At 47.4% G+C, this 15440-nt stretch overlaps 1 protein-coding gene across 3 annotated transcripts in view; it reads left to right on the top strand.

Moving 5' to 3' along the window:
- The window catches only part of LOC142767657 (uncharacterized), a 137121-nt gene that overhangs the window by 7827 nt on the left and 113854 nt on the right, over positions 1–15440 (top strand). For all 3 annotated transcript variants that reach the window (XM_075869803.1, XM_075869802.1, XM_075869801.1), the window contains exon 2: positions 1318–1395. In XM_075869803.1, coding sequence (XP_075725918.1) covers positions 1338–1395 — 58 coding nt within the window. In that variant the 5' untranslated portion in view covers positions 1318–1337. The remainder of the gene's footprint in view (positions 1–1317; positions 1396–15440) is intronic.

The raw sequence follows: 15440 nt of genomic DNA, 5'->3' as shown, positions 1-15440 counted from the left end.
GGGCACCGCCAGGTACCCTCGGGTGCACGCTGCAGCTCATGAGCTCGCGGCCCACGTCCGAGTCTGGTGCGTCGCTCGGTACGGCTCGGCACCGCACGGCGATCCTCGATTCAGCCAGAACTCCCCTGGCACCTGGATCCTCGGCCACCCTGAACCTCGCCCGGCTCCGTGCTCCTCTGTGCGCACTCCCGCGTCTCGCCCGGCAGAACATCTCGCTCGTCCCTTGCCGAAGTGCGACGCTCTCGTGACACCGGCGCTTGATGGCATGGGTGCGGCCACGGAGCAGTCAACCCGCATCGGAGACGCGATGCTCCATGCGGGGCATGGCCAGCCCGTCCAGCGAAGAGCGTGCGCCGAGACGCGATGCTCGACGCAACCGTGACCATTAGCCAGGCCACGTTCATCGCTGTGTCGAACGGCTGACCGTGGAGACGCCTCGCCGAGATCCGCGATGCCCTCGGCAAGGAAGAGAACAGCAGGCCAGGCCGCGCCCCGAGATGCAGTACTCGTGCCGGCAACGCCGCCCCAGCTGGTAGTTGGATGGCAGTAGCGTGGACGGCCGCGTTCCCTGGCCGGAACCTGGATCGCCTGCGTCCGACGCTTCGGCCCGCTGTCTCCCGTCTGCCGCTGCTTCGGCTCGTCCCCAGCCACCAAGCCTGCTGCCACGTAATGGTCGCACGTGGCCCAATCGTGGCACGCCACCTCTATGGGCCACCACAGGTCATCAGCTGATTCGCTGACACTCACGCGCACATTACACGCGCCTTGCCCCGCACTTCCGTCGTTGTCGTTTTCTTCACTCATCACACCCGGGATAGCCACTCCATTTCCTTTGTCAAGCAGCTGTGATTACGCTAATCACCCCTGTTGGGGCCTCATACGGCTAAATTAACAAGATTTGGAATGCCAATAAACATTTGCCGGGACACAACACATGTCCGACTTATACGGCTTTACCAATTAATGGAGATTAAAGTTATTATTACAACATTAAGTAGGTTACAGTCAAAGGCGTGTCCTAGTATTACGTTCTTATTGAAAAAAACGACTATATATATATATATATATATATATATATATATATATATATATATATATATATATATATATATATATATATATATATATATATATATATATATATATATGCACGAGGGGCAATTTGTCAGTTTGCAGAAAAGGTTACTATTAAATATATAATTAGATCATAAAAAGTGGTGTCTTTTCATAAACTTATCGATTACGCTGCGGCATATTTATTGAGAAATCCTACTCTTTGAAGCTTTCCTTTCTCCCAATTTTCTGTTCTGAGTGCAGTGGAGAAGCAAAAAGAAGATATGGCACTGCTTTTCGTCTTCTTGATTTTTACGTGCAAGTTAACCATTATCATTTATGGTAAGTGGCTTTCGATCATATGAACTTAGAATAAACAATGTTCAAAAGTATCTATGTATACTTTTGTATTTTTAGTAGTTACGCGTGTTTCAAAAAGCTGCCTCATCACAATTGTTAAAACGTATGCAATATTGTCATAGCGTTTCCAACAGTGCACTCAACTCGTGGGTATTGAATACACCAACCCATTTTATGACTAACAGTATCTGCGTACATTCTAATGAAAGTGGCTCTGTGTATATAAATCGCTCTTTTAGGAGCTTTCTCTTCTCTTCAAGCTCATGCTTTGTCCGACTGCCGCCGGCGTGTACACCAGTGTTGGCAGTGCTGGTCGCTGCTCTGGTAGCCTCTCCGGTGATTCCAACAATGCTCACTGGATGGCTAGCCGCAACTAAGACGTCTAGAGTAACTGTATAAGGTGACCATATGCAGTTACTCTAAAGGCGTCTAGGAAGCCTAGATAACCACTTTTTTTAGGGTGGGGCCACCTCAAAAAGTGCCTAGAACTCAGCCAAAATCAGCGGGCAATCGGGCACGCTGTTACCAGCTTTCTTTCGCCAAATTAAGCATAATTTTTGCGCGTTGCCATTTTAAAGCCAACCGTATTACCCCCCCCCCCCCCCTTTTCCCACTACTCGTGATATGCAAGATTATTAGTGACTTGCAGTGTATTTTAAAAGGTCCCCTTTCAGGGTGAAACCTTATTTAGGCAAATGCTTTCGATACACCAATAGGAAACTTGAAGTAGGCAAAAGGAAAATGTACGCACCTAGGGGACGAGGAAGGCAAAATAGCAACCAGTATAAATAAGATAGTTGAAACAGTCGAGGAGTTTTAGAACGATCTGCACAGCAGCCGGGACAACCACAGCATAATATAAGAACTAGCAGTTAACCAGCTGACATCCACCAGTACTGACGGAAGAGGTCAGAAAAGCCCTAGAAGGAATGCAGAGAGGCAAAGCTGCCGGTGAAGATTGGGTAACATCAGATCTGCTGAAAGACGGAGGACCTATAGGTTTATAAAAACTAGACACCCTCTGCATGAAGTGTCGGCTGACTGGGAGGGTACCAGAATTTTGGAAGAATGCTAACATCATCTTAATACATAAAAAACGAGATGACAAGAACTTGAAGAATTACAGGCCCATCAGCTTGCTCTCTGTCGTGTACAAGCTTTTTATGGAAGTAATTGCCAACATAATTAGGGCAACATTCAAAATCAATCAGCCAAAGGAACAAGCAGCATTTTTTATTCGAAAGATTGCCCTTTTACATAACAAGCATAAACAAACACAGGTTCATCGCACATAGATCAACAAGTTGCGTTCATGCATAAAGTTTAACAGAGATCGATAGAACGGTCCTCCTATCCACTCTTGTAAGTTCGGAGGGTGACCGGGACGATTACCGGTTATTCAAAGATGACGAAGGTGCGCTTGCTCTGGGCCCGGGCACAACCAGAGCAAGTGTGTCACGTCCACGGAAGTTATGAGAGCGTCACAAAAGGGGCAGGTAGTTCCATATGCTGCGCGGTATTGTTGTGGCCAGTGGACGGTAACTGCCGGCGCAAGAGCAACCCCCCCTCAAAGACTCCGAAGCACTGCCTTCTTTAAGCGGGTAAGCCCACCAGGGAAGTCAGAAACACATGGTGGTATGAGTGCTCGTCTGGTACGTAGGCGACATTCCTTTTAGCGCAGCAGTTTTCCGCAGTTGTCTTCGGGTAATAGTGGCAGTGGGTAAATTATGGCTGGGGAGTGAGTAGCAGAATCCGCCTCTAGCTGACCAGACATTGCCGCTAATGGAACGCGTTCGATGCCTATGGTTGTGCCTATGTTTCTTGCCAGCTGATGAATGGCATCTGAAAATGCTGTCGGTCGGGCCACATGGCCGATGTCATGAATTGCTTCCGTATAATCAGTGCGAAGCACAAGCTTAGAGCAGTGTTTCGTTTCGACGAAACGCTGCTATGCGCTGAGGCCGTCCCGTATAGCAGCGAGTTAATCGAGAATGCTGGTGGTTCAGGGTCAGCTGCATACGTGCATGTTTGTCCTTCTTGTGGTAGTTGGGAGCACAACAGGGCAGTTTGAACCATGTCATTGGTGATACTGGCATCGACATATCTTGCAAAAATACCTGGTGTGTTGTCGGTGCCATGAAGACAGGAGACCGACGCAGTCGCCTGGCGAGGAATCGGGTGATGAAGACGGCCAAGTGGCGTGTTGTCCGTGAGCTGTGTACGCTGCTATATAGCAGTAGTGGCCGTAATGGTCGGAATGGGTACTGCGCCGTCCATGTATTGAGCTAACCTTGCAACGTTTGGAAATGCTGTCAGTTTCGGTGCACGGGCCGAACGGTGATAATGCATCAATTCATCAATCGTGTTCAGTTGTGATTCTCCTTGTAGAGTCGGAATCATTATCATGTGCGGAAGCCGGGTGATCGCACGCATGGCTTCTTGATTATTACTTTTGAGACGTGCCTATTCTGCTTTTGTTAGATGGTGGAACTGAGCTTGGTACACAAGGCGTGGTTGAATAACAACCTTGACAAGTTGCGTGCCGTTGTGGTGCGTTCACCGCCATGTTTTTTGACAAGTCGACGGATAAGATGAATTGTTTCCGCCCCACGTTGCTTTGCGATCTTGACCCACGTAGATTCAGAACCATTCTGAGTGATTTCAGCCCCAACACGCAAAGACTTGAGACCTCCTGTACAAGTTCGAGATCGAAGGAAAGGCGGATAGGCTACCTTGACAGTGCACGGCGCCTGTACTTGTTTCCAACGGTCATGAATGCCGTTTTTTTATCGGTAATTCTAAGCCTATATGGAACACCAAGCACTGATAACATCTAAAGCCTTTTGAAGTCCTTGTTCTTGGCAGGCGAGATCTGGGGTGGGGGGGGGGGGGCGTCCACACAATAATATTGTCGGCATACATCAAGAAGTAAGTGTCAGGTACTGCTGCCAATTGCCACGCAAGTGGAAGAAGGGAAATGTTGAAAAGAACTGATGCAAGAACAGATCCTTGTGAGACACCGCGGTGGGACGTGGATGCACCTTCTGCATGCCCAGCCAGGCGGACAGGGAATGCTCGGTCACACAGGAATGCTTCGGCGAAGGTGCACATGCGTGTTGGAAGGTGAATTTAAGCTAAGATTGCAGTTATTGGTCCATGATTGACATGGTCATAAGCTTTTCGAATGTCTTTCGCCAATAACGTTCGAGTATGGCTAGAGCAACCTCAAACGCGCAATATAAAAGGCAGGTGTCCCAGCCCACCTTCAGTGCCCAGGTGAGAGCAGAATCCAAATTGCGCAGGGTGGTACTAGGAGTAGCGTTCGACCCACCATGCGAGACGGGTCGCAAGCATTCGTTCCATCAGTTTGGTCAGAGTTGATGTTAAGTATATAGGCCTCAGATCAGTGTTCTTATCTGGACTTTTTCCTGGCTTTGGAATGGCGATCACCTCCACGCGTCGCCATGCGTCTGGGAAGAGGCTACCTACCCACACCACATTATTAGCGCCCAGAAAATACACAAGAACGTTTCCTTCCGTGTTTTTATAGAGTTCATGAGGAATGCCGTCAGGCTCCGGTGCACAGTGCAACTTCGCTTGGTCTATGGCTGCCAGAAACTCTGCCATCGTAAAAGGCGCTTGAATGTCAACCACATCTTTTATTGAAGGTGTCATGCTAGCATTTGTAGGAAGAAATGCTTGTGCAATAATTGAAGGAGCTGGTGTGTCAAAGGCGGGAAAAAAGGCTCGGGCAGCTGAAGATGCGGAAGTGGACGCAGTCTGGCCAGCTGCCAGCATTGCGGATTACTTGCGTTCTCGATCTCAGTTCGTTACTTTCAACCAGGTGCAGTCATCCCCTGTTGAAATCACATCCGGTGTGCCGCAAGGCTCTGTGCTAGGGCCTCTCTTGTTTATTATATTTATTAATGATGTGGTTAATGTCATCTCTGGAACCCCTGTAAACATACGTCTGTATGCCGATGAATGTATACAGTATAACTGCATTACTACCTTTCAAGACCAGTCAGTCCTCAACAACGTATTCTCGTTATTCTGTGATTGGAGCTCAACGTGGCAAATGCCCCTAAATTACAAGAAAACTGTAGCTATGACTTTCTTAAATAAAAAACAGCCTCTCAGTTTCAGTTATAACTACAATGGGTCCACCCTAGCACATGTGAGTGAATTCAAATACCTAAGCATCACCTTTACACATGACCTTAAATGGGGCAAACATGTTGATCAGATAACTTGTCAAGCTCTAAAGAAACTTGGTTACTTAAAGCGAAGATTGAAAAACTCGACAAAAGATTGTAAGTCAACTGCCTACAAGACACTAGTGAGACCGATGAACGAGTACGCCTCTGTGGTTTGGTCGCTTCATATTGAGCAAAATAAAAACAGGTTAGAATTTGTGCAGAATAAGGCTATACGGTTCGTTTTTAATCGTTATGACCAGGAATTCTCCCCGTCTTCACATGCTCATTTGTTGTCACTTCATTCACTGGAACACCGCCGTACACGTGAGAGTATTATCTTGTTGCACAAGATTGTACATAAAATGACCCACGTTCATGCGCCCTTATCTTTCTCTGATGTACTACGTACAACACGTAGTACAAACGCTTTGAACCTTGTACCCTTCAGGTCTTGTTTGGATTGTTTCAAATTTTTTTTCCGCGTGTGGTGGAAATTTGGAACAAACTTGACGGTGCATTGCGTAGACTGAACACTGTAGAGTTCGGAAAAAATTTTATGTGTTAGTCACATAACTTTGTGCGCACGATTGTTTGTTTCTGTGCTTTCGCTGATTTTTCTGTACCCGCTCCTGCAATGTCCCAGGCATGGGACAGCAGTACTTGTAAATATAGCCGATGCCGCAGGATCAGGTGGACGAGAACGATGTTTCATCGCTCGGAATGTCCTCCATATCGATCCGTTTTACAATGAAGGGCCGATAGAAGCACACCAATCCAACCTACAACCTTGTTCCAAGTGGCGTTCATGATGACGAGCTACTGCTGTACGGCGCTGAAGCTTTATCCACGCCATAGTTGAACCTGGATCTCACTTCAGCCCAACTTCTGCTTGTTGGTGTGCAGCCTACAAACGAAGCAGCTGTAAACCGGGCGTTGGTCGAAATTCTTCAACCCAAGACGTGCGTGTAGCCGCGGTCAGTGCCGTGCGAAAATGAACCGATGGATCGGCACAGGTTGTATTGGTGAAGTCTCCAGAAAGCGAGCGGTAGCGATCCCAGTCTGCAACTCGACAGAGATGTCGGACACGACCAGTAGTGCTCAGATAAAAGCCAAGAAGAATGGGATGATGGTCACTGCCCCAACAATCCGGTTTACATGCCACAAACAACACCATGATTCCAAGCCACCAGGATAAATCTGACGACTGCGATGGCGTATGCTGTCGGTCGTGCTGCCGAGTAGGTACCGATACATTGGCGTCAACGAAGTTCTAAAATACACACGTACTCCGCGCACTTGCTGCATCATATCCCCATGTGGTGTGTGATTCATTAAAATCACCAGCCACTAATATTTGTTGTCCAGGATAACGATGGTGGAGATGAGATATCCAACAAAGGCTCACGCGAGCCACGCTGCCACTGTAAGGGCGACCGTGGCACGACACAACTATAATGTCCAATCGCGGTAGACGTACCAATACTGCTACCTTTTCCTACCACAGGGTGCACCACCGAGAGACGTCTATACGAGACCGAAGAAAAGTGGTGCGAACGTATGCAGAAACTTTATCCGCTGGTGCGCTGGGTGTCGAGCTTCTGCGGTTCATGGGGAGGAGTACGCTGTAAAATCCTGAAATTTGCGGAAGAGCGTTGGTTTCTTGAAGCAGCAATGCCCAAACATGTAGCTTCTCATGTCGAAGGCGTTGACGAAGCTCTCCAACCTTCCCGGAGATGCGACGGCAGTTCCACCGTAAACTACCTTTTCAGGACAATGTAGAATGACTGGCCATATTTATAACTTTAGTTTAGCTACCAACGCCAACATGAGCTGTTGGAGCTGTTGTGCTACAAAGCACAGGAGCTCGTGTGGCGACATCGGCGTTGCAGGTGTCTGACTTGGCGGGTGCGTCATTTCAGTCGTTGACGACTACGGCTGCGGTTGTGAGCTCTGGCGTCGTTGGCGAATCTGTGCACGGCGTTTTTCTAGGCAATGAATTTCCATCTGGAGTTTCGCCAGGCGGAGTTCACTATCTGTTTTCTCGCTAGATGTGTAAGTTGAGTTCTCTTCTAGCGCGGTGCCTAGTGGCATCGGCATCAAAGGCCGAGGTTTTGAGCGCGGTGCTTTAACTGCTGCACTGCATGAGAGTGTATCCTGTTTAGTAGGTGCGTTCGTTGCAAGCGCAGATTCTTCATCCATTGAAGCTGGAGGAGCATAGCGGTTGGAAGAGGCCAGTTGTTTTGATGCTTCCGGCACTGATGGCTTTGCTTATTGTCGACCACGATGGCGTCGAGCTTTCTTAGTCGCAGCACGCTTCGTAGGACACTGCGGTGAAGTAATGGCATGGTCGTTGGTTTTACAAGACCACACTGAAATGACGGTGATGGTGTAGTTTTTATTGTTTTATCCTTAGGTGGGCAGGGGCAAGATGATTTTATATACCCTTGTTTGTAGCATCAGTAACAGTATGTGACGGAAAGCTTGAACGGCCTTGGGCGCAACAGGCATCCGTAATGTAGCATACGGTGTGGTTTAGTAGCAGGACCTTGTAAAGTGACGAGGCATGTGTGGTCGCGACACAAATAACGGGCAGCAATAACTTTATGTTTGTTACAGGAGAATTCTCGCCGAATATTTTCCGGTTCTTCATTGCAGTCAACGCCGTAGACAAGGAAGCGTGTTAAATCAGTGCCAGATGCCAAGTACGCTTCCACTGGAAGAATGGCGTCTCCCGACGTGCATATCTCCTGAAGCGTCTTGAGCTTCTCAACTGACTCCAGAAAACTCAAGAGAATTTGTAGGTTTGGGCTGAACAAATTCCTGAAACCCTGATGTGTTAAGGCAAGCGTCCACAGCTGCTTGAATGGCACGATTGGATAATGTGTACATAATGAATCTGGAACGTGGCTTGATGATTACCTTTTAGGAAGGCTCTGTATGTGCCCCGGGAGAATACACTTCCATTGCCACGTCGAGCATTTGGCGGGGTAGTTTGGACGCAACATCAGACGCTACTCCAGACGCGACTTCGCGGGCTGTATATCGTCGGTAGCATTGTTCGGTCTCTTGGCACAATTCTGTTGAAGGGTTGTCGAACTGTGCTCCATGTTGTGAGCACGGAACCTGACTTCGTCACAGCTCTTGCACTGCAAATGTTTCAGCGTTATAGACGTGGTCCTTGAGACATGGCCGGATGAAACGGCATCGGGGCAGTGTCTTGAACGTAGCACGGACGCGCTGTGCTGCAGCGGCGCCGGCCCACCTCGGCTACGCACTAAGTTTAGCCCTGCTGCGTTTGACGATGGTCGAGGTGCTGAAAGAAGAGCACGTATAGGCTGACGTACTTTGTGTATGGGTGCCAGGTGTACTTATGTAGCTGCCACAACGGTCTAAGAGATGGAATAACACTTTAAACATAAACAGAAGCAAAAAACACGGAACGTTGCACATACACGTCCAATCGCTTCGAACACTCACAGCACCCTCCACAAGCAGCATTTCGAACAGGCTCCTCAACAATCGACCACATTCATACTATCAATCAGGTAATAGAGAAATGGTCAGAATACAGCCAACCACTATACATAGCCTTCATAGATAACGAGAGGGCGTTTGATTCAGTAGAAATATCAGCAGTTATACAGACGCTGTAGAATCAGGGCGTCAACAAGAACTGTTTTGAAATGAGAGCACACTACTTAGATGCGGGCAGAAATACAGGGACAAGCGCAACAAAGAATATATAAACATCCTGGAAGAAATCTACAGAGGATCAACTGCTATCATAGTGCTCCATATAAAAAGCGCTATAATACGAATCAAGAAGCGCGTAAGACAAGGGGATACAACCTTTTCGATGCTATTTACCGCGTGCCTAAAGGAGGTTTTCAGAGGCCTAGAATGGGAAGGGTTAGGGAATAGAGTTAATAGCGAGTACCTTAGTAATCTGCTCTTCGCGGATGACATGGCATCGCTGAGAACGTCAGGGAATCAGACAAGAAGAACAGAAATGTAGGTCTCAAAGTAGTCTGTAGAAAACGAAAGTCATGTACAGCTACCTTGGAAGACAACAGCTCTTCGAGATAGGTAATAGCGCACTTGAAGTTGCAAAAGAGTACATCTACTTAGGACAGGTAATAATCGCGGAGCCGAACCCCGGGATTGAAGTAACTAGGAGAATAATAATGAGGTGGAGCACATTCAGCGAGCACTCCTAAATCATGACTAGGAAATTGCCACTATCCCTCAAGAGAAGAATATGTAACAACTGCATCTTGCCGGTACTTACCTACGGAGCAGAAACCTGGAGGCTTAGAAAGAGGGTTCAGCTTAAATTGAGGACGACGAAGCAAGCAATGGAAAGGAAAATGGTAGGTGTAACCTTAAGAGACAAGAAGAGAGCAGAGTGGATTAGGGGACAAACTGGGGTTAAGGATATCATAGTTGAAATCAGGAAGAGAAAATGGACATGGGCTGGGCATGTAGCACGTAGACAGGATAACTGCTGCTCATTAACGGTAACTAACTGGATTCCTAGAGAAGGCAAATGGGTGAAGGGGAGACAGAAAGTTAGGAGGGTAGATGAGATGAGGAAGTTTGCGGTTACAAAATGGCAGCAGCAAGCACAGGATCAAGATGACCGGCCGAACATAGGAGAGGCCTTTGTCGTGCAGTGGACATAGTCAGGCTGATGATGATGATGACAGCAGGCGTGAAATGCCGGTGGCGTCCAGCGTCGGCATCAACATGAAGTGCTCATAGCATCAAGCGCGAAGTGTAACCATCGGTGGCGTCGTCCAGCGTCAGCGTTAACACGTTACCCACGCTTCCTGTAACATGCACGAAGCTTTAAACGTAACCGTCGCTGGTGTTCAGCGTCAGATTGAACACGTTACATGCATGAAGCTCGAAATGTGACCGTCAGTGGCGTCGTGCGGCGTCAGCGTCAACACAAATTCCTAAATGCACCAACCGCGAAATGTAACCATCAGTTGCGTCCAGCATCGGCGTTAACACGTTACATCCATCAAACTTACATGTGTCTGTCCATGCGTCCACGCATTCATTCATGCGTCCATCCGTCTGTCAGTCCGTGAGTCCATCTGTCATTCCGCTTCGCCTACCTCATCATTATTCACCTCGTAGATGTGCTATCATTTTTTGTGCTACCTAAGACTTCGATATTTCCAATATGCTTTATGTTGATGCTAACATTGGATGACACCAACGTTTACATTTCACGCTTGACGCATCTACTGCTTCGTGTTGACGCCGACGCTGGACGCCACCGAGAAACACATATCACGCTTGATGTACCAACTATTTGCCTGTTGACACCGACGCTGGACGTCACCCACGGACACATTTCACAATTGATGCGTCTACTGCTTCGTGTTGACGCCAATGCTGGGCCGTATTCTTGAGGATGGAGCCAGGATGAGGATCCGTCCTCATCTTGAGGATGAGGACGGAGCCAGGCGTACACGCAGTGTGGGCCACAATATGGCTCGATGGCACGGTATTCTTGTCTGTCAAAACTGTGTTTTGGCGAGGGGAGGAGCGTTGAGGGCATGTAGCGGGTCAAAAACTGGCACCTCCCTGAAACAGGTGGTCATGTAGGCTCCCTAAAGGCGTCGGTTTTCAATGGCCTGAGCTAGACTCTAGCCGCGCACTCACCTCCTCGCATATACGTACACTTCGTTGCTTCTGCTTGTTTCGTCTTTTAAGATACGCGTCGTCTGCACCGAGTTTCGTCAGGTTGTTTCCTCAATCACATGTAGTTACGTAAGGGCGCGGCGCTGCACGGGCACAGCTCCTATACATAGTGTAGCGACGGAGCATTCGTTCGCTCAGTGGGTTGGTGGTGACCTCTCCTGCACCCTGCCGGAGTCATCCCCTTGTCTGCGAATCCTCAAGGGGACATGTTATAAAAAAAATGAAGTTGATCAATCCGACTGCTTCAAATCTAAATCTGGTGAAGATGTAACGTAAGCCTTGTTCACGTAAACAAGCTTAGATTGGCGCATTGCTAACCTTCATATGGCTTGCCTTGAGCACTTTATTGGAAGTGTGACCACGGCACATGTGATAGATGGACAAGCACTCTTGAACTTTGCCTCCTTAACGCTGACTGTTATGATCGCCGATATAGTTATCGGTGATGCAGAAAGCGAAAACAGGATATCAACGAAATAAAATTCGAGGAAGAGATTTCTTCATCTCTGTAGTGTTTATTATATATATATATATATATATATATATATATATATATATATATATATATATATATATATATATATAATTAGTCATATTACATTCGGTCATGACTGCGCGCGCGCGGAGGTGACGACAGATTTTCTTGTGGGGGGATTTGGCTCCTTCGTTGTGGTAGGCCCTGAAAACACTGCATTGTAAATCGGATATCTCCGAAAAATGTCTCTGGTGGGCGACTTTGGCCAACGCCACCTAGAACAAGGAGAAGGCCCGCGCATGTCCCCCTCTCCACACAAACTACGTCACCACAGTGAGATCTGCAAGCCCGCCGACGCGAGTAGAGAGAGCGCACGGCACACATGGAAACTGGCGTGGCTCGACTTGGCTTTCAGCTGCGGCTTATACGGAATACATCTGCCAGCATGCTCGTTGTGGTTAGAAAACTGTTTATTAAATGTGGCAGCCACAAGGCGTTTTTTTGATGCAGAAAATAAGGAAAATTTATATGTGTTTTGTTTACATCATGGTCTATTCATGCGGCACAGTACTGATTATAAAAATTGCGATATACTGCAGGCTTGAATACATAGGAGCACCAATTCTAGCGGTATCAGCCTAAGAATCTGGCAACGCTGACTCTAATATCAGTGCTGCAACTTGTTGGCGTGCATTTTCTTTGTACTCTGTTGCTGAGGGGCGCTGCATGAACTTTTGCTAGTGTGCTGGCAAAAATACCTGGGTGCTGCTGTGCACCGAACTGTCAATCGAACTGCGCTAATGGACCGCGAGGACGCATGTACAGGTTTCCGTTGGACCCGGCTCAAAATGAAGCGTGGACGAAGGTTGTGCAGCGGGAAAACTTCACACCTACGAAGTACACTGTGGTAAGCACTTGTTACCGTTTGTTTTCCTGTAGTCGTGCTTCTCGTGGGAACAGTCGTGCTTCTCGTATGTTGGTCTAGTTAATTGCGTGACGCATGCAACCGTTACGACGCGCTATGCACCTTAAGGATTGACAACTGAACGAATAGTGTAATTCAGTGTAATATTGTTCCATGATTGTGTCATGGAACAATATTACATGTTATAGTGTCATGTTTACGCCTCAGGTTGCTCATGTGTGGTTCTGCCTAATCATAAATTGATTTAGCGCAATGTATTTACGAGTAAAACTGCCTGCGTCGAACATACGATGTAGACGGCGCAGTTACTTTACATGTGGGGCGTCCGCCACTACTTAAGCGCCAAACAAGCGATGGCTCGTGGTTTAACGTATCAAAGCAAGGTTCGCTAAGTGAGACGTCATCCTTGTTGACTGCGTGGTCGTGGTTGCCGTACAGAAGCAGATAAATAAAGCGAAAAAATTTGTCTTAATCTTCACAAACGGCGCACTGAGATCATATAATTCTTTAAATCTGTTATGTGTAAGTATGTCGCATTCATCTTAAACCTCGTTGTTTGTGCTTATTTTCCAGGTTTGTGAGCACCACTTTCTTGAAAGTGACTTCGTAGACTCCGCCAGACTGACAGCATGACTGGGAAAGTATTTGATGTACCCCCCAAGCTGAGGCGCTTGAAGCCTTCTGCAATCCCAAGCGTTTTCCCTAATTGCCCTGCTTACTTGTCCCGCTAAGAAACTTCTGCTCGCGAGAGCCCAGGAGAAAAGCGCGCTCGTCTGGACGCAGAAGCGTTGCAGGAAGCAATACGATTATCAGAGCAGTCTCACGAAGCGGAAGAAAAAAAAAATGTCATTGACACTTTCGAAGACCTATTGACAGCAATAGGTAACCCCTCTGTTACTGACTTCTGGACCAAGGTGGTCACACAGAAACAAGTACTTTTCCTCAAATTCAGCGACCAAGGTTCCCAGTTCTACATCGTGCAGTGACAGTGACATCCGACCTTTCTTTGGCAGTGTATGTTGGCGAAATGAGGTTACAAAACCTAGTTTCCTCTGAGCTTCCTACGACAATTTCTGACTTGAGAGTGCTTCACAAAGTTCTGTGCGATGTGGAAGACGTCACGAAGGATTCTACAAATAATGAACTCCAACTAGACATTCTTCTGAAGCGTGTCGTGGCACTCCTGGAGAAACTGTCATCTTCAGCTCTCCCACATGAGTGGCAAGTGCAAGTTGTCAAATTCCGTCGCCGCGGTGGTCTAGTGGCTTAGGTACTCGGCTGCTGACCCGCAGGTTGCGGGATCAAATCCCGGCTTTGGCGGCTGCATTCCCGATGGAGGCGGAAATGTTGTAGGCCCGTGTGCTCAGATTTGGGTGCACGTTAAAGAACCCCAGGTGGTCGAAATTTCCGGAGCCCTTCACTACGGCGTCTCTCATAATCATATGAAGATTTTTGGACGTGAAATCCCACATATCAATCAATCAATCAATCGAGTCGTCAAATTTGTGGCACAGCAATTTCAAGTTCTGCTCACTAAGATGTCGACCTACCCAGCTGACTTTCTGGTGTTCTGCAGCCTTGTGTACACAATATCGCCGCACGCATACAGATTCATCAGGAGTACAGCAAAATTAAGGCTCCTACATCCACAGATAATAAGACGCATTCGTGCCTCTTACCGTGCTTGTCCATCCTGAGAGCAACAATAGGATTCATTGCTTTCTTACGCAAGGAGATGGGCATCAACACTAAAAGACTATGAGCGCTTTGTGACGCTTATGGTAGACGAGATACACCTGCGGGCATCCTTTCAGTACAAGGTAGGTTATGTCACTGGCGCAGCGGCAAACAATAAAAATGCGGCAAAGACAGCATACGTCTTTATGATACAAAGCTTGTTATCATCAAACAGGGATGTTGTGCATATACTTCCAGTAGCACAAATCAATGCGAAACAGCTACATGAATTTCTTTATCTGCTGCTCAGGCACCTAGAGGACATTGGAATACGAGTAGTTGCAGTAGTGTCTGACAACAACTCGATCAATCGAAAGGCTTTGCCATTTTTTGCTGATCCTCCCAAAGTGAGCATTGTATACAGGCACCTGTCAGACTCATCAAGACCCTTGTTTTTTATTCTGGTATCAGTGCATATATTAAAGTGTATCCGAAATAACTGGCTGAATTAGTGTAATTGTGGAAGGTGCATCTTCTTTCTAAATTTCACTGCCCTCTAGAAAAACCCATCTGTCCTGACAGCCTCGTTTACACACTATGCAAGTTGCATGAAGGAGAAAAAAAAAGAGCTTTTGCGACTAGCTCCAACTTTGTCCTCCAAGTCGCTAAATCCATCTAATATAAAGCGACAAAATGTAAAGCTCGCGCTGAGGTCCTTTAACAGTTCCACTGCTGCAGCACTAAGAAGCAACAAAGTCGCACTTGAGCATAAAGCTGTTACATTGGAACTTATTACCATTGTTTTGACATGGTGGAATGTGGTGAATGTCAAGACCCTATTCAAAGGTCAGCGTCTCTGAGACCCATTTCAAGAACCGAAACAAGATTGTGGATTGGTTGGACCACTGGCAGAGCTTGAAGCATGATGCTGGCCAGTTAACTCGCGAAACGCACATGACACTGCGACATACCTCACATGCCCTCGTTGACGTGTCAACGTATTGCATTGAAGAACTTCGGTTCAAATACGTTTTGC

This window comes from Rhipicephalus microplus, chromosome 7, assembly GCF_043290135.1.
Source record: "Rhipicephalus microplus isolate Deutch F79 chromosome 7, USDA_Rmic, whole genome shotgun sequence".
Lineage (NCBI taxonomy): Eukaryota > Metazoa > Arthropoda > Arachnida > Ixodida > Ixodidae > Rhipicephalus > Rhipicephalus microplus.
This window is presented reverse-complemented; position numbering and strand designations above follow the sequence as displayed.